This window comes from Typopeltis vanoorti, chromosome 3 (assembly GCF_054136105.1).
Source record: "Typopeltis vanoorti isolate ZY-2024b chromosome 3, IOZ_Tvanoo_1.0, whole genome shotgun sequence".
In the NCBI taxonomy this organism is placed as follows: Eukaryota; Metazoa; Arthropoda; class Arachnida; order Uropygi; family Thelyphonidae; genus Typopeltis; species Typopeltis vanoorti.
Window position 1 is genome coordinate 97,204,860 of NC_143551.1, and position 19,425 is coordinate 97,224,284.

The 19,425-nt window shown below is 35.5% G+C and overlaps 1 protein-coding gene across 1 annotated transcript in view; it reads left to right on the forward strand.

Annotated features, from left to right (window-relative positions):
• The window catches only part of LOC150108407 (reelin-like), a 920,570-nt gene that overhangs the window by 472,369 nt on the left and 428,776 nt on the right, over window positions 1-19,425 (forward strand). Inside the window, exons 29-30 of the mRNA XM_090390755.1 lie at window positions 4,175-4,382; window positions 18,820-19,070. Coding sequence (XP_090246881.1) covers window positions 4,175-4,382; window positions 18,820-19,070 — 459 coding nt within the window. The remainder of the gene's footprint in view (window positions 1-4,174; window positions 4,383-18,819; window positions 19,071-19,425) is intronic.

Below are 19,425 nucleotides of genomic sequence, written 5' to 3' on the forward strand. Positions count from 1 at the left end.
AGCTATGATAGAATAATTTTGATAAATGCTAATGGTAGGAAGGTGACAGAAGTAGATGAAATAGTTGACTGATCACTTTGTGAAGATGTGTCATCTAGGTGGTTGTGATATTATTATTATTTTATTCACATAATTTATACAGTCAAAACAAGATATCATATAAATAAAATTTGACTGGTGGTACATATTATTATTATTATTATTATCATCATCATCCCCAGACCCCCAAGAAGTCAAAGACTCATCTAGAAGGTCCTTATGTCATACACACAGCTCATCATACCACACCTTAAATGCACTCAAATTCTCTGCAGAAACCACACTCTCAGGCAAGGCATCCGAATCATTCACAATTCTGCATGCAAAAAATCCTACTTCTCACTCCCCTTCACACACCTTCCTTATACAGCTTCCAGGGATGACCTCTGGTTCTCCTCTGATCTCCCACTTAAAACCACTCCAACATTGATCCTATAACAACCCCTTACTAAATTGTAGGTCTCTATCATATCATCCCCTCTTCCTCCTATCCACTAGAATCTGTAAATTGCATCTTCTCAACCTTTCCTCATATTTGGCATTCCAAAGATCAGAAACTTAGTCAGTTGCCTCTGGACCCTTTCCAACATCTTTTCATCCTTCTGAAAACTAGGTGACCAAATTTGGGCACAGTAGTCCATGTATGGCCTAATCAGAGCCTTATACAATGGAACAAGAATCTCCTTACTTCTACAAGTCAATGTCCTCTGCATCATTCCTAGAATTCTTTGTGATGTCCTCTAAATTTCAGATCCTTATCGACTATCACTCCAATATCTCTTATTTCCTCCACCTCCAACAATATATCCTCACCAAGCATAAATTCTACATGGCAATGGTCCTAAAACAAACCTCTGAGGCAAACCACTAATGATATTCCTCTTCTGGGATATTGCTCCCCTATACACATCTTGCTGATGCCTATCAGATAGCCAGTCTCCGATCCAATACATTAATCTAATATCCAACCCCCATCCACTCTAGTTTTTCTATCAACTTATCATGCATTAATCTATCAAAAGCCTTTGCGAAAAATAAGTATACCACTGTGTATCCCTCTCCTCTGTCCAAGGAAACCATTACCTTATTGTAATAAGTAAGTATATTACTAAAACATGACCTCCCTTTAGCAAATCCATGCTGTCCATCAAAGATAATACGATTGTTGTCAACCCAATTGTATTGCAATAACAGGAGCTAATGTGCAAATAGAAGTAAATGAACTAGATATATGTAGCATATTACAGAATCTTTATGAGAACATACAGCTGCAGGACTATATGAGATATCCTCTCACATATTATGAGAATGGATCCCAAAGAAGGAGGAAATAGTTCTGTTGTATAAAGTAGGCTTCAAGACAGTGGTAGCATATTATAGACTGAACAGCATTTAGATATGGTGGTGAAGGTATTGGAGAAGTTTGTTAAGGGAAAAATTCAGGAATGGGTGAATAGAATGTGATACTGTATGTGGACTGCATGGTGTTTTAAAAGGTAAACTATGCCTCAGTTACCTTTTAGGTGAGTAACTGAGTGCTTTGCAAAGGCATTTGACCTCATACCACCAGGAACTCTGTTATATAAATTGGAGCAAATGGATGAGAAGGTGGCTGATGGATGGACAGATTGCCAGTCAGGCTGACTGAGTGGTTAGCATTTTCACTCTGCAATCAACTGGCTGTGGATTCAAATCTAGAACATTGGAAACTGAGGGGCTGAAAAAGTTTTGATTTGATTTCTATTGCAGGGTCCAGAATATGTAAAAAAAAATAAATAAAAATTAAAGAAACTAAAAGAATATATAATAAAGATATTAAAGGTCCCTCATCTTTTTAATTAGTTATCTTAGTTATATTAGTTTATTATAATATAGTTTATTTTTTTTTTAAGTGGAGTCTTATGAAGAATTTTGTTGATAGTATTTTTGCTTTATCCATTTTTCAAGAAGGTACTGCTGATAACTTAATTCATGTTTAAGTGCTTGTTCACCGGAGCAAATCTTCAAAGCCTGTTTTTTAGTGTGTTAATGACACCTAGTTTTTGTGTTGGGTGGTAGTAGGAGTTTATGTGTATATATTGGCCAATATGTGTAGGTTTCCGGTAAACAGTGAACAGTTTGTGTACATATATTGTTTATGTTTATGTGTAGGCTTACAGTAAATAGTGAAGGAAACACTGATAGAAGGAAGACGTGTGGCAAGTCTATCTAGAAAAGAAAGTGTATTCTAACTTTCAATTTCAATTATGAATTGTTTGTGTTGTTTGTTTAGGTGGCCAAGGAAAGTGTCTAATGTCTGGTGGCTATGGGACCAAATAATGAAAACATTGTCAACATATCTAAGTCAGAATCTGGGTTTTAAAATATAGGAATCTAGAGTACATTGCTCAAAAGCCTCCATATAAAAATTAGCAAATGGGAGTGGGTTAATGGTGAGCCCATGGCTGTATCTTCTTTTTGCAGGTAAAAAGCCAGAACATAGTACATAGGCAAAGAGTGCTCTGATATCAGGTGGGAATTTGTCTTATAAAAGAAGAATTGTGTCATTGATTGGGACATTTGTGAAAATGGCAGACGTCAAAACTGACTAATAAATCACTTTTTTCTAGTGTGATGCCTTTGATTTTGTTTTAAAAGTGTTGTGTTTTTGTTCTCTGATGATGTTATAAATAGAATATAGCTTTGACGTAGTTTTTTTTTCTTCTTTTTTTTTTCACTAGAGGTCAGGCCAGTAGAATGATGGTTGATCAAATTATCATCACTTTGGCATACTGTTTGAAAGTAATATAGCTAGTCTTTGTGTGTGTGTGTGTGTGTGTGTGTGTGTGTGTGTGTGTGTGTGTGTGTGTGTGTGTGTGTGTGTGTGTGTGTGTGTGCGTGCGCGCGCGTGCGTGTATACTCCAGATGATGACCTTAATATTATTATTATTATTATTATTATTATTACGTGATACCTCCAAGGAGTCCAAAGATTCATCGAGGAAGGGCATCCGCTCTATAACTGTCCGTGTCCACCACTCACTCATCCACCAACTACAGCGAACTGCATCAACTACACCCAACACCATCTACTCTCCATCACCACCACCACTAGTATTTTCACAAACAAATATGAAAGTTGAAACGTCAGGAAATTAAAATAATTATTCCTAACACGTTTGCAGTCTCCTTAATTTTACTGAAATGAATGCTGATCACTATATAACACTAAAAGAATGGAGAAAAATTATTTCCTTTATAATGAGATACATTATAGCTATTTTATTTATTATATGCTTCTTCAGTAGTGTGCAGTATACATGCTTATAGTGGCAACTATTTTGGAATCAAACTGTTTTCTACCTTTCAATCAGAAATGGCACAGTAGGTGAGGCAAAGAGATGACCTCCTCACTGAGCCACTTATAAAATGTCAGTATTCTTAAAGAGGTGTTTTATTAAGCATTTTGTCATTCTGAGGTGTTTTATATGCCTCAGGTGCCAAAAAAAAGTTTAGCTCTGGACCTGCTTTTGAACTGCACTAGCATTAAAAATCATTACAGTCCCTTATGTTTGCTTTTTTTTTTTTTTTTTTCGCATAAATCATTGGTTTTGTTGCTGAAATTGAGGTCTGAGGTCTGATCAGTGTTTATGATTCCACACTATATTTCGTTTAGTTTTAGTTTTGACCTTCTTTTCTTTACATATTAAATAAAAAATCCTCATTAACTCAAAGAATTATACAGGCTTGTCCACAGAAAGGTTTTGACAAACATCCATGCCTTACACAGGATTACAACTGACACTGTTTTGAGTAAATAAGTAATAGCTTTAACCAACTGAGCTACTGGATTAGCCATTTGTGCATTGTCTCTATTTTACCATCTCTGTTAAGTATTTTGATGCTGATTTCCTAAACTGTTAAGAATAACTTGATACTGATTCAGTAGGCTACAGTTTCTTTAGGGATGCTTAATTTAAATAGTCCAAAATGTATGCAACTGTTATTACAAATGGAATATACTTTAACATCAAAAAAAAAAATAGCAAATAATATATTTGATCATGAATATATGACAAAGAATGTTTGTTATAAGTATTTACTTAACATTTTCAAACAGAATTATCAAATTTTGAATTAAAATAATATTTTTCAGGTTCATCTTGCACGCCAGCCAGTCCAAATCCTACTAGTATGATTGATAGATTTGATGAAAGCAATGATTTCAGTAACTTTTGGAAGAATGTATTTGGTGGTAACCTTGGTAGTGGTTGTGGAAATCTCTCTTTAGGCAATTCACTTTATTTTGGTGGAGATGGATACAGACTGGCACAGACAAAAGATCTAGATACAACAAATCTAAGGTAAAAACTAGAAATAGCATGCAAATGGAGAAAATCAGAGTTTACTTATATTACAATATCAAATACTTTTGTTTTGTAAGACTGAGACCCCAAAATATTTGAAAAAAGGTTTTCAAATATTTGGACATTTAAATTCACCATAATGAAAAATAATATATATTTTATGCTTTCCATTTGCCATCATATTTTCTTTCTATTTGTCCACACATACACCATCACTGTCATGTCATAAGTCTTGGGATCTCTCTCTCTCTCTCTCTCTCTATCATTTATATAGATATATTTCTTTATTTATTTAGCCCATTGTCCTTAAGCACTCCTGTTATCATAGAATCACTGTACAAAACTCTTTCCTCCCCTCTTTTACTCTTTCATACTTTGCTTTCTCTTCCTTCACACTCCTTTCTTTCTTATTCTCTGCCATACTCTTTACCAGATTAAATGATATCAAATGACAAACTAAATTCCAAACTCTTTGGTACGATTGTTTTATACATCATAAATTGTATAGAAAGTTTTATGATTAATATATTATTTAAAAAGTAAATAAAATTTCTAATGTCTTTTATTCCTGAAAGAGAATAAGGACAACATTTAGAGGCATCAGTCAGCAACAGTCCCCATCTTTAAACATCACAGAAAGATTTCCAAGGCTGTCTTGTGGTTTCAAAGGAATCAGGGAGGGATACATTAGACAAGTGTTGTCATTTCTTATCCTAAACATTAACAGGTTTATATTATTGTTTAAAATATTAATTTTACAGGCAGTTTTATTGAGTTGTGGGATTAAAAACCAAAGTTTCCTGGGTTTAAAACCATGCTTGTCTATGTCAGAAATTGACTAATTCAGGAAGTAGCTGAAAAAAAGCATGTTTATTTGATTCTAATCAAATCTATGACAGTTTTTCTTCTGATAGTCTAGTGATATGGTAGAAAATGTCAATTCCACATGGCTAAAAGGAACCTATATTATTTTTATATATTTGAATTTCTTGTTTTTTTTTTTTTCTTAGTTTGTACTTCATAGTGATAATACTTATCTATGTATAATGCTGTATAACAGAATAAAACAGACCTAAAACTTAATCATGAACTTTACATAAATTAATTTCTAGTATTACACTGGATTAAAGAGATTCAAAAAGATTAAAGAGATTATGAGCTATAAAAAATGTCCAAACTGAATATTTTTTGTAGCTCTCCTACACACAAGAGGCTGCAAAGCCTATTGCAAACCATTGTTGTGTGTAATAAATTTAGTTTAATCTTTTATCGAAGTGTAAGCAAAGTTTGCACCTGAAGTATCTTCAGGACTGAGGCAATTTGTGATAAAGGTGGACCAAACTCTCAACACTCCTTGTCTTAGTATCTCCCATAATGCAAAGCACATCTCCTTGCAGAATGTATAATGCTATGCATTTAGGGAAGGGCCACTACCCAGACCGGTTTCGACCTTTATTGAGGTCTCGTCAGTGGGAGCCAGACCCAGAGGTGGTAATACCAAGGTGGAAGCAATGGAGAAGTCATATTTACCTATATGAATTGCAAAAGGTGTCTCACCTTATTATTAAATTACTCTGCATTTAGAGAAAGATGTTGGAATTTTTTTTCCACTTGGTTAGACTATAATAAATTTAGTTTAATCCTTTATCCAAGTGTAAGCAAACAAAATTTGCGCCTGAAGTATCTTCAGGACTGAGGCAACTCGTGGTAAAGGTGGACCAAGCTCTCATCACTCCTTATTATAGTCTAACCAAGTGAGGAAAAACTTCCAACATCTTTCTCTAAATCCAAAGTAATTTAATAATAAGGTGAGATACCTTTTGGCAACTAGTATATATTTGACTTCTCTATTGCTTCCACCTTAGTATCACCACTTCAGGATCTTACTCTCACTGATTTGCTTTTGTGCAGAAATGGTCTCTTTCCTTAAGGTATGAGAGGCTCTGCTTGGGGTAGGTTTTTGCCCATCTCTGAGTGGGTCCACTGCTGAGATTATGGCTCTGTTTGGTGGTGGGGCGAGTCTGCCACTGGGTAGAGCCAGTGCTGAGAAGTTCTTGTTACTGAGCCTGTCATTGAGTTGGATGGTTCTTCGTTCACTCGTAGGGAGTGGTCTCTGGGATCACCTAGATCTGGGGACACACCTCAATAAAAGTCGAAACTGGTAGTGGCCCTTCCCTTAATGCATAGCATTATACATGTCCCCAAGGAGATGTGCTTTGCATTATGAGAGCTTAGTCCATCTTTACCACGAATTGCCTAAGCTCTGAAGATACTGCAGGTGCAATCTTTGTTTGCTTACACTTGGATAAAGGATTAAACTAAATTTTATTATAGTCTAACCAAGTGGAAAAATACTTCCAGCATCTTTCTCGAAATCCAGAGTAATTTAATAATAAGGTGAGACACCTTTTGGCAGTTCGTATAGGTAAATATGACTTCTTTGCTTCCACCTTAGTATCACCACCTCTGGGTCTGCCTCCCACTGACGAGACTCCATAAAGGTCGAAACCGGATGGAAGCTTGGATGATGAATGGCAATGCTGTAGCCCATGAATTTTAACTGAGGCTCGGCTGTTGCTGTCACCGAGGTTCTGGGTGTATGGGGGGGGGGTATGAATAGCAATGCTGTAGCCCATGAAGTTAACTGGGGCACAGCTGTTGCTGTTATGAGGAACTTAGCAAATGAGCATCTCTGCTCGGTGGTAGGGTGAGCCTGCCATGGTGTAGAGCCAACCAGTTCTGAGAGTCCTTCTCAGTGGCAGGGTGAGCCTGTTACTGAAGAGAACAATGCTGAGTTTTTGGAGTTTGACCTGTACTTGGACATTCAAGAAAGGTCGAAACCGGTCTGAGTGGTGGCCCTTCCCTTAATGCATAGCATTATACATGTCCACAAGGAGATGTGCTTTGCATTATGGGAGATACTAAGACAAGGAGTGATGAGAACTTGGTCCACCTTTACCATGAGTTGCCTCAGTCCTGAGGATACTTCAGGCCCAAACTTTGTTTGCTTACACTTGGATAAAGGATTAAACGAAGTTTATTATAGTCGAACCAAGGTGAGGGGAAAAAACTTCCAACATTGTTATGTGTAGATAGGGTTTAACAGGGGTTAAATAATCTGTTGATATTCTTATTGAAGAGCTGGATATTCTAGCCAATGGGGAATACTTTGTGGAGAAGGCTGTTCCAAATAACAGAAGTAAAAATTAAAAATTATGTATGGTCAATGGAAATAGTGTTCAGTGCATCAGCAGTTAAACTATGGATGCTTAGCAGCTGTTCTTGTGTTGTTGTAAGTTTAGCTGAAATGGAGAGGAGAACATGATGGATGCCAGTTTTGCTGAAAAGTGCCCTAGAAAAGACACAATGCAGAACTGGCCATCTGTATTAAAGTGGCTAATGGAAGAGAGAGAGAGAGAGAGAAAAAAAAAGTGTGTGTGAGAGAGAGAGAGAGAGAATGAGGTTCATCATTTAGCTGAGATGCCCTCTTGTGAACAGTATCAAGAATTTTTAGTGAGGTTTTGAGCACCACTTCAAATGATAGAGCAGTACTCCATCATTAGGCAGATTTGTGATTTGCATAGAATTAGTAGGTGGACAGATTAGTAGATGGACAGATCTTGAGCAAAAAGGATGCCAAGTTGTTTGGAAGCTAAAGATGCTACAGAAGTGATGTGATGTGCTGTGCCAAGAAAGGTTAGGGTTAAGTGTTAGTCCAAGAAGAGAGGGAGACAGAAACGGTCTCCACTGTTACTTTGAACATTATCAAAGATATGGAGAGAAGAACTAAGGCCTTTTTTTATAAGAAAGAAGACAAAAGTATGTTTTAGAAGTAGTGACAGTGACTAGGTTGTTATCACCCCCATTGAAGCATGGTACTTAGATCATTGTTCAGGTCACTGATTGCAGATGATTTTGATGCTTGAGATGTTTGAACTGCAAGATGTGTCATATGAGTAGGTGAATACTGTCATCAGCAAAATAGAGATAAGGTTTGAAATCACTGAGAGAAAGTCATTTAGATATATGAGGTAGAATGTAGATGAAATAGCAAAGCCTCAGCTATCACAAGGCAGATTATCCAAGAAAAAATTGGCACTCCAGTTACAAAGGGTTGGAAAAGAGACAATAAGTTGGCAGTTTTCTTCTATCTTATTGTCAAACCCTATCAAAGGGCTTGAAAAATGCAACAGCAGAAATTTCTTGGAGCCTTTAATTGCCTTGTATCCAGAGTTAGGTTGATATTAGCAAAAAGATCTGCTGTAAATCTTTATTGGTAGAATCCATATCAGTAATCACTGATTAGTTAATAACTCTGTCTCTCAGTACTTTGGATAGTACTGAGATGAGAGCAATTAGTCAATAGTTTAATTGCAGACTCTTATCTTCTTTTTTTTTCTGGGGGGGACAGGGAATTGTTTGAATATAATGAGCCTACTTCCATGTTGTGAGCTGGAGGTCAGCTGGTATAATATCATCATCATCATCAGTGCCTATAGGTCAATGTCCATTGGTTTCTGAAGCTTATTCATCATTCTTTGCCATTTCTCTCTGTCCATTGCCAGAAGACCCAAATCCTGCAAACTCTTTCCACACCACTCCTTCACATCATCTACCTACTCTCACCTTGGCTGTTTTCTTCTATTTATACCACCCATTGTACCAAGCATTAAGGTTTTGATCTTTTTGCTATTATCCATCCTTAAGATATATCCAAAAAGCTTTAGTTTCCTTCAAAGTATTTTCCACATTAGATTCTCTTTGCAATATGCTTTTCTGTGTAGTTCTCCATTTGTTACCTTTTGCACCTATTAAATTCATAGAATCTTTCTATAACATGTCCTTTTACAGAGTCCTTGACCATTACCCATGTCTCACAAAAAAAAAGAGTACTTGTGAATATGCATGTTTCCCTCAGTCTTACTAGCTTTGTGGGATTGCTCATTGATTCTTTTCCATATCTTGTCCATTTCCTGTAAGTTTACTTTTGTGTTTGTTATCTGAGATCATCTCTTATTTTACAGTCTAAATCATGTGTCATGTTGCATCCTGAGTATGTGAAGTTCCTAACCTATTTCCAGCTAGTGTCTCTGTTCACTTATTTGCTATTTTCATCTTCTTCTCTTTGAATATCATTGTTTCAGTTTTTTCAAAGTATATTACCAATCCATATCTCTTTTCTTCTTCTTCACTTAACTTCAGAACTGTTCTTTTTGGTTTCTCTTCATCTTTTTCAATAATGACTATATAATCTGAAAATTGCAAAACCGGTCTGGGTAGTGACCTTCCACCATAATGTATGACATCATACAGCTCCTAGAAGATGTGTTTTACATTATGGGAAATACTAAGAATAGTGATCAGAGATTTATGCACCTTTGCTAAGAGTTGCCCTAGTTTGTACTACGTGCTTTGGCTTGCTCTGGTATCCGCCGATATGCTTTTCTGTGTAGTTCTCCATTTGTTACCTTTTGCACCTATTAAATTCATAGAATCTTTCTATAACATGTCCTTTTACAGAGTCCTTGACCATTACCCATGTCTCACAAAAAAAAAGAGTACTTGTGAATATGCATGTTTCCCTCAGTCTTACTAGCTTTGTGGGATTGCTCATTGATTCTTTTCCATATCTTGTCCATTTCCTGTAAGTTTACTTTTGTGTTTGTTATCTGAGATCATCTCTTATTTTACAGTCTAAATCATGTGTCATGTTGCATCCTGAGTATGTGAAGTTCCTAACCTATTTCCAGCTAGTGTCTCTGTTCACTTTTATTTGCTATTTTCATCTTCTTCTCTTTGAATATCATTGTTTCAGTTTTTTCAAAGTATATTACCAATCCATATCTCTTTTCTTCTTCTTCACTTAACTTCAGAACTGTTCTTTTTGGTTTCTCTTCATCTTTTTCAATAATGACTATATAATCTGAAAATTGCAAAACCGGTCTGGGTAGTGACCTTCCACCATAATGTATGACATCATACAGCTCCTAGATGTGTTTTACATTATGGGAAATACTAAGAATAGTGATCAGAGATTTATGCACCTTTGCTAAGTTTGTACTACGTGCTTTGGCTTGCTCTGGTATCTGCCGATACTTTTATAGTTTACTATGTTCGGCATGAAACTCTTTGATTCCGATCTTTGAGTTTCTTATCGGGTTTTGAAACAATGTGGGATTTAATATACCCTTAATTTAAATAAAAGTAAATTTTCATTATTTAAAATGACATTATTTTATACAGCTTTTTTTTTAGCACTTTATAATTTGCTTTTGTTTAAATAGAATTTTCCAGTGAATCAAATTTGCTTATAGGCTCCTGTTTGTGCACCATAATAAAAACAATATAACTTTTAAAAATCTTTAAAAAAGGATTCAATAAAAGGTTAATTTTGATAGTTATAGCTCCTGCTTTTTCTGGCACATGGTGTATAAAATAGCTAAAGATTTGGGTTGCCTAATTCAACATTCTTTTACAAACCATTAGCCTTCATATAATAACCATCCCTTCACCAGTAACAATATATTATTGTAGTAATAATATTGTTGTTGTTAGTATGATTTTATTATTATTATTATTATGTAACACCTCCAAAGAGTCCTTGGACTCTTCAGGGGGTAGACATACTACTCTACTTATGGAAGTGTATCAAGTGTTGCTCGGGTTAGATGTTAATAAGGCTGTGGGAATGGATGACACATCAGCATGTGTTTTTAAAGAATGTGCAAAAGAATTAGACATGCCCTTTTCCTGGTTATTTAATGAGTTTTGTGGTGGGTAAGGTTCCTAAGATGTGGAAAGAAAGCAAAATAATACCTCTTCACAAGCATGGTTCAAGAACAGAAGTTTCCAATTATAGACTGGTCTGTATATCTGCAGTTGTGATCGGTGTTGGAAAAATTGGTTAGAAATAGAATACAGGATTGGCTTGATGAACTTGAGGTTCTCTATGAGTCAGCATGGGTTTGCAAAGGGCAGGTCTTGTTTAAGCAATCTGCTTATTTTTTATGATAAGGTGATGAATATGTTGGATAAGGGAGAATCATATACAGTGATATTCTTGGACTTTGCAAAATCATTTGACAGATTTCCACATGATAAGTTGGTGTACAGGCTTCAGACAATAGGAATAGATTGTGTATCAGTTAGATAGATTGGCTCTCTGAACGATACCAGCAAGCTGTGTATGATGGAGCTGTGCCTCAGAAAAGGAAGGTGACCAGTAGCATGCTTCAGGGTTCTGTTCTTGGGCCCCCCCCCCTACTGTTTTAACTTGTTTGATATTTCATGTTGATTGACTGGGGATCTTCAAATGTTTGATGATGATGCAAGCTTAGGTAGAATTATCAGGAGTAGTGCTGATGTTAATTCTCTACAGGAAGATTTGAATAGACTTTTAGCTTGGATAAATGAGTGGAGTTGCTGTTTTAATATTAATAAATGCAAGGTGTTACTCTTTGGGATAATAGATATAAAGCTATACACTGTTTTGGTGGAGCTGAACTTTAGGAAGTGGATGAGATTCAGGATATTGGAGTGATGGTGGGCAGTGGACAGAAGTTTCGAGGGCACATAGTACATATTGCAAAGACTGCATATTGTACTGCTGCTATAATAAAAAAGTACATTGACATGTAGGGATAAGGAGGCAGTGGTGGTGCATCTATATAAGGCATTGGTCAGACCACATATGAAATTTTGTGCTCAGATTTGGTCACCTAGTTTTCATTGTGGAAACACTAGAGAGGGTCCAAAGATGAATAATCAAAATGATATCAGGACTATGGAATGTTGATTATGGAGAGCGTTTGAGAGAATGTGGGTTACAGAGGTTGATGGATAGGAGAGAAAGAGGAGATATGATAGAGACCTTCTAGTTAAGAGATTCTATCAGATTAATACAAAGGAAATCATAAAAAGAGTGGATGTTAAGATGGGAAGAACGAGAGGCCATCCCTGGAAGTTGTACAGAGAAGTGAGTGAGGAGTAGATTTTTTAGTTGGAGAGTTGTTAGTGAGTGGAATGCATTGCTTGAGTGTCTTGTCAGTGCAGGTAGTGTAAATGACTTCAAAGCTCATTATGATAGATATGTTGCTGGTTGAGTGGACCTCCCACGATGAGTCTGTCGACTCCATGGACATTATCAAATAATAATAATAATAATATGATTAATGGCTCCATAGCACAACTGGCTATGGAGCCATTAATCATATTAAATCAAAGACCTGAGTTCCAGTCTCATCATGATGAGAGCAATCTGTATATATATACTTTTTTCAAATAAAGGTGAGTTAGCCGATCTCATACAGAGATAGAAGAGTTTTTTTTCTTCCGAAAATTGGGTTTTTCATACTGCATACAGTTAAATCAACCAACAATGCATACATAGACACCAAATACTATTGATGGGGGGGGGGGAGGTAGATGGCATTGTGCGTTGATGGTGGTAGTAGTAGTATCATAGTATGTAGCAGTAGGATAATTAAGTTGAGAAAACAGTGAGTTGTAGTAGAGCAGTGTGCCCTCCCATGAAGAGTTCAAGGACTCCTTGAAGGTGTTACCTAATAATAATAATAATAATAATAATAATAATAATATTAAAATCATAAAAACAACAACAATATTATTAATAAAATAATATATTGTCAGAGGAGAAGGGATGGTTATTATGTGAAGGTTATTATATGAGTCTCATAAAAATGTTGAACTAGGAAACCTCAAATCTTTGGCTGTTATATACATCATGGGCTAGTGAAAGCAGGAACTACATATAACTATTATAAGGATTCAACAAAATTAACCTTTTGTTAAATCCTTATTTAAAGAAGCACCTCCAAAGTGCAATTGGAAGAATGATGATATGTTACACCCTCTGATTGGAAAATGCCTAAGGTTGATTCTCATTGTGATGGGAGAAATCTTTATATAGTTTTTTCAGTGGAACATGAGTTAGCCAATCTCGTATGGAGGTAGCAGGATTTTTTCTCCTTGAAACTCAGGTTTTTCATTCTGCATACAGACAAATCAGCCTTCTGGGTACACGCGATTTACATACAAAAAATACTAGTAAGGATGATGGTGGTGGTGATAGTGGGCAGTAAATGGCGTTAGTGTAGATGATGGAGACAGATGGAAGTATTGGAGACAGGGAGCTGTAGAGTAGGTGTCCTCCCTCGGTGAGTCTTTGGACTCCTTGGAGGTGTCACGAAATAATAATAATAATAATAATAATATGGTGCACAAACAGGAACCTATAAGCAAAATTGATTCCCTGGAAAATTCTATTTAACCACATAGCAAATTAAAAGTGATAAAAAAAAAGAAGCTTTATAAAATATTGTGATTTTAAATAATGAAAATTTACATTAACTATATTAAACCAGTGAATATAGAACAAGGGAAGTACAAGATGATCAGAAACATCAAGAAGAAATGGATCCTAAAGCAAAGAATCATGGAAGATGAAAGGGATGAAATCTTGATGAACACAGACAAAATAGGAGAGAGAAGAGAGATGGACAAGATACTATTCACAGTTATATAAGACATAGGAAGATGTTAAGGTTTCCAAAATAGGTTAATTGATGAATTGAAGGAAAAGAATCTGAAGAATCATAAAATCCTCAGGAATTATGAGATAACTGAGGAGATGCTGAAACATTATGGTGAAGTAATGATAGATGAACTATGGCAGTTGTGTGACATTGCATGGGATAAAGGGTAAGCATCCAAAGAATGGACGAGATCAATTCTAATACCAACTCACAAAAAATCTTTTCTACACAATTAAACAGCCCAGTGTATTGATGCTGGTTGACTATGGAGCTTCTGATAATCACTCACTTATAGTTCCACATATAGACCTTCTTGATAACAACTTTCCTGTTTGACTACCTTCCAAACCAATACCTCATGATCACTTTCACCAACAGGTGGTAGTGTTGATACCTCATTCATAACCACATTCTTTGATTATTCATAATCACATTCTGTGATTATGAATAATATGAACACCAATAAACCTCGATAACTATTCATCACATGCTGCTTTAGAAGATGGTTATCCCACAGAAACTCAACAAATTCACTCTCCTTGTTATATAACACTATTTCTTCTTTCCAATCCACATTCCTATAATTAAAATCTTCCATAAGGATCATCATCCTTTTACTTGCCCAACTAATTTCTCTAAACATTTCACAATCAAAATGCTCCATGTTCCTGGCATGTAAAAGTATTCTATTAGATATATCATTCTACTGATCTCAACTTCACACCAAACAGCTTCAAAATCTTTGCACATATCACTATTTTCCACTTTGACTCTTGAAGGACACTATGCCTCTGCTACCATTAACAGTACCCCCCCCCATCCTTTTGGAAAATTCTATATCCTACCATTTCAAGTTCTAATAGCATATCATCCTCAGTCAATCAAGTTTCACTTATGCCAATTATCTTTGGGCATATTGATTCAATCAATGTTACAAACTCAACCCCTTTATTTCTGAAACTCCATACATTAGTATACAAGCATAACAATTCTCCACTCTTTGATGGCATCCCATCAACACAATCACTCTTTACTTTCTCTGCTAGAGTGCACTGACTATCCCTGTTTCCCTGATCCTGACTCTGATTTTCATTTATATTCTTAAGATCCCCACCATTTTTTGCACTGCATCACTTTGCTTTACAATAATCACTTCCTCTCCTTCGTATCCAACTTCTTATCAGCATTCCACAACTTGTCTCTCAACCTCTCTCTCTCTCTCTCTGACTCTTAGTGGTATTAATTTCGTGTGGATCCTGTGCCCTCTTATTAAACAGTTGCTCCAAATGACCAACACCAAACCCATTCATATGCATTCCATCAGCTTTGAACCAGTCTAACTTCCCTTCAAATTCATTCCATACATTCACAAACTGAACACTCTCTACCTGACACAATTCAGCTATTTTGGCATTCAGTATCATTACTCTCCTTCTCAGTTCACTACTATCATATCTGGGCAACAAACTAACCACTTTCCCAATGACACTATTATTCTTCACTTCTTGCAACAACTTCTTTAATCCCTTTCCACATTCTTTGTTTCACTATTCAAGTTGTTTTTGCCCACCACTACCACTAATTCTGAGGCCTATTCCTTTCTTCTACAAAGCATCTCATATTCGTTTTATTGTACCACCTGTAAAATATAAAGCAACCCTATCTATAATCTTATATATTTGCTTCTTCTTATTAACTTTCTTGTCATTTACACCAGTTATGCTCTTCTTTAAACATTAAATTTCCTTCTCCTCCATACATTTAACTCGATTCTTCATTTTCATTAACTCTTCGCTAAGCTCTTCCATGTCACTTCTATTATTGCCATCGCAAACACTCCCATTCCCTGATTATTCCCAATAACACCATTCTGATTTTTGGAGCATTCTAGCCATGCATCACAGTTCTCACATATTATAATATGTTCCTTATTATCATTCCATCTAACACTCCATAAATTTTTAATGTTTAGGATGTACATTAAACAATTGTTGCATCTTATTGACTGCAAAAAGTCTGGAGTAAAATTTAATCTGGAGTTGAGACCTTCCACACTGCTGTCAAATGCTTCTTTTCTGCCACTACCACCATTTTTGTAATATTAACGAGCATTTCCATGTTAATCAAGATAAAAACTGAAGTGAAACTTTTAGAACCACAATACCACAGTACAATGATTATATACAGTCTGGCTATTACACAAAAGTACTATTATACAAATATACAGAATATAATTTATGAAAAAATATATTTTTCATATATCGCCATCATCTACATTCAGCAGAATACCTCCAGTTGCAATTCAAAAAGCTCATTGCTAGAGACCCATAGTAATCATTGTTCATACTGTTATATCTTTTCGACTGCGCCATTGTTATATCTCTTATCAAGCCCCTGTTATAACTTGTACTTTCTTTTTATTCTTTATTTTCTACTATATTTATCCTATATTCCTGCATATCAGAGATTTCGTTTCCGACAAATTTATTTGAGAACGACTGCGCCAGCTAGTAACTAATTTCTGATACTTAGTTGATTATCTTGACAGCATTAGTTAACATAGGGATCACGTGGTGAGCAGTCGTGGTTCCCCCCCCCCTTCTATCTTGCATGAAATGTTTCCCCTCACTCACACAGGTCTGAAAGTTTTTTATAAGTGGTAGGTCAGTCTCAGAACAACAGAACTTATAGACTTTGGTTTAAAAGAATACATTTATTGTAACACTAGAACAGATATACATTTGATTAGACATTCTAAATATACTTTAAATAATAACTTCATTGCTAAGTTACCCACTTGTTCAGAATTGAGAGTCTGAACTTCCCCCCTTTTTAGATTAAGTGATCCAAAATTTCATATTTTAAGCTTAAGTATTTCAACTATATATCTCTGCTTTATAATTAAGCTCAGACTCGATCTATCTTTACAGAATTATTCAATACTCGTTTCCTATGTACAATTGAAGATAAGGTTTTACACATGGAATATCAAACTCATACTAATTTAAACTCTAACATGGAAAACAAAGTTCAATTCTGCAAAGTTTCTATGCCCCACACTTTAAGTGTAAGTCAGCCTAACATTCAACACTACAGCTATTAGCTTCTTCCTAACAAACTGTTCAAGAGTTATGTTCCCTTTTCGGCACAAACTTAGATTAGCACGAGTCTTCTTGATACAGACAAATAGTCCAACACAATCACTAAGGCACAATGAGCAAGTAAATGTATGGAGCTCTTCAAATCCTTGCCCCCTTTTCTTCTTTATGTTTACAATTATATAAGATAGATAAAAAGGTTGTACTTTACCATCTTGTCTTTACTAATGGGGTTTCCGTGACTTCCCCCATGCTCTCATTTTGGATATGGCAAGACTTCTGTATTATTCACTAGCCACTTGCTTCTATGGCTACTGCGACTTACTTATTCTTTCTTCGAAGGTTGCCCTTCACTGACTTTACATTGGCGTGGTTCACCAATGGCTCCTTATTGAAAATCTGACTTCATTCCACAGGTAGCTTTGTTCGACTCGGTGCCCAGCAACCGGGAGATTGTTGCTGGGCACCGGCGACAAGCTTCCTCAGCTATGCAGGTTTGAACGGGAATGCAGGAACAGAAAACAAGAGACCATTTGAACCGCATGGCACTCCTTACATCTTCCTTGCGAGCGCCCTCTCTCGTTGTCTATGTCATGCACTTAGCAGCCGATTGGTTACTTTAACTCTGAACTGTTTAACATGGTTCTAAAACACAGATTTCCTTAGCTTATTTTACAATAATAATTTTAGTCGAGTTGATATACCTTTGAATCATAATATGTACAGTCCTCCCTCAGCCCTGTTCTTGGAAGTATAAGCATGTCCTTTCCTTAAGTTTTTATTCTTTCTATGTTGGGTCGGAAACAAAATGGCCTACGGATAGTGGTCACCCTTTTCCGACACAACAATACAATACCTATCATACCTTTTCTTAAATTATTCACTGAACTCCTTTCCCTTATTTCTGATGCTTCTGGGATTAGTATACATGAATTGCAATATCAGCTTGGGTCCACAGATACACTTACATATTTTAATGACTATCTCATTCCAGTTTGATACCTGAAAAATTACATTAATGAAAGAATTAATGTAATTAATTTAATTTATTTCTGATTCAAATGTAATTTCTGTAATTACATTAATGTAATTACAGAAATTACATTCGGCATGCTTTGATTATTATTATTTTTATACTCATTCACCTTCAGGGTGCCACACACACACACACACACACACTTACTGTATTCAACCCCCCCCCCCCCAAAAAAATAGCCATAGTGTTCCTGAGTGTGCACTTTCATTTTCTCACTAAACAATACTTTCTGCAGGTAGCTAACTTCTCATCCATTTTAGAAGCACAAGCCATTAATCATATTTAAATCATTTCATCTATTAAGTTCACTGTTTGCAAATAATGGTTCTTCTCAATTTATTAATAGCATACCACAGTTATAATCTTGACTCCCTTACTCTTCTTTTTAGCTTCATTTGGTAATTCTTTCATATCCTTTCTCATTCTATACTTATAACTTTTCAAATCATTCATAACTGCCCAAACTGTCAATTTTCAAACTTTCTGTCTTTGAATTCTAACCACATTGCTTCACTAGCATCTTTAATCTTCACTACAGCAAAACAGGATTTCAGGAAAAGTCACTTTAATGGATCTCTAACATCTTACCACTAAGATAATTAATGGGTTTGATCTATTTTTTGCAGACAAAGTCTTACCATTTTCTTTTTGTTTGAGATATGTTGTACCCCAAGGAACAAAATTAATGTCTGAAAATCTTTAAATGTAAATGTTTTCATTTATATTTATTTATTTATTTATTTCAGAACTTTGCAGTTTGTACTTAGACTTGGAAATGCTGAAAATCTACCTACATGTTATAAGCCTAGATATCGCAATGATAATGTTTTTGTTCAGTATTCTGTAAACCATGGACTGAGTTGGAAGTTAATGAGAGAACTTGATCATAAACTTTTTAATCAAAAACCCATGTCTGTGAGTCTTGATATACCCCAAGAAGCAAGGACCATTGCTACCTGTTTTAGATGGTGGCAGCCATTAGGAAAATGGAAAAAAGGTAATTAGGCAAACTGCAATTGTTTTAGTTAATAGTAACTTTGATTTAATGTCATTCTTTTAATCTTTTAATTTACATATCTAGTTAAAAAAAAATTATTTAACTGATGCATGGAAAGATTAATATACAAATGCAATATAGAAGGCATTGATAGTAATAGGTTTCAGAATGACAATTGTTGAATAACTCCTTTCAGCTGCAAAGTTTGTATGTCGTTTTTATTTTGCATTTATCAATATAAAGGTGCTCTCTCTCTCTCTCTCTCTCTCTCTCTCTCTCTCTCTCTCTCTCTCTCTCTCTCTCTGGATTCTTCATTATCTTTATTATAATCAAATTAATGCATTAATTTAGCTCA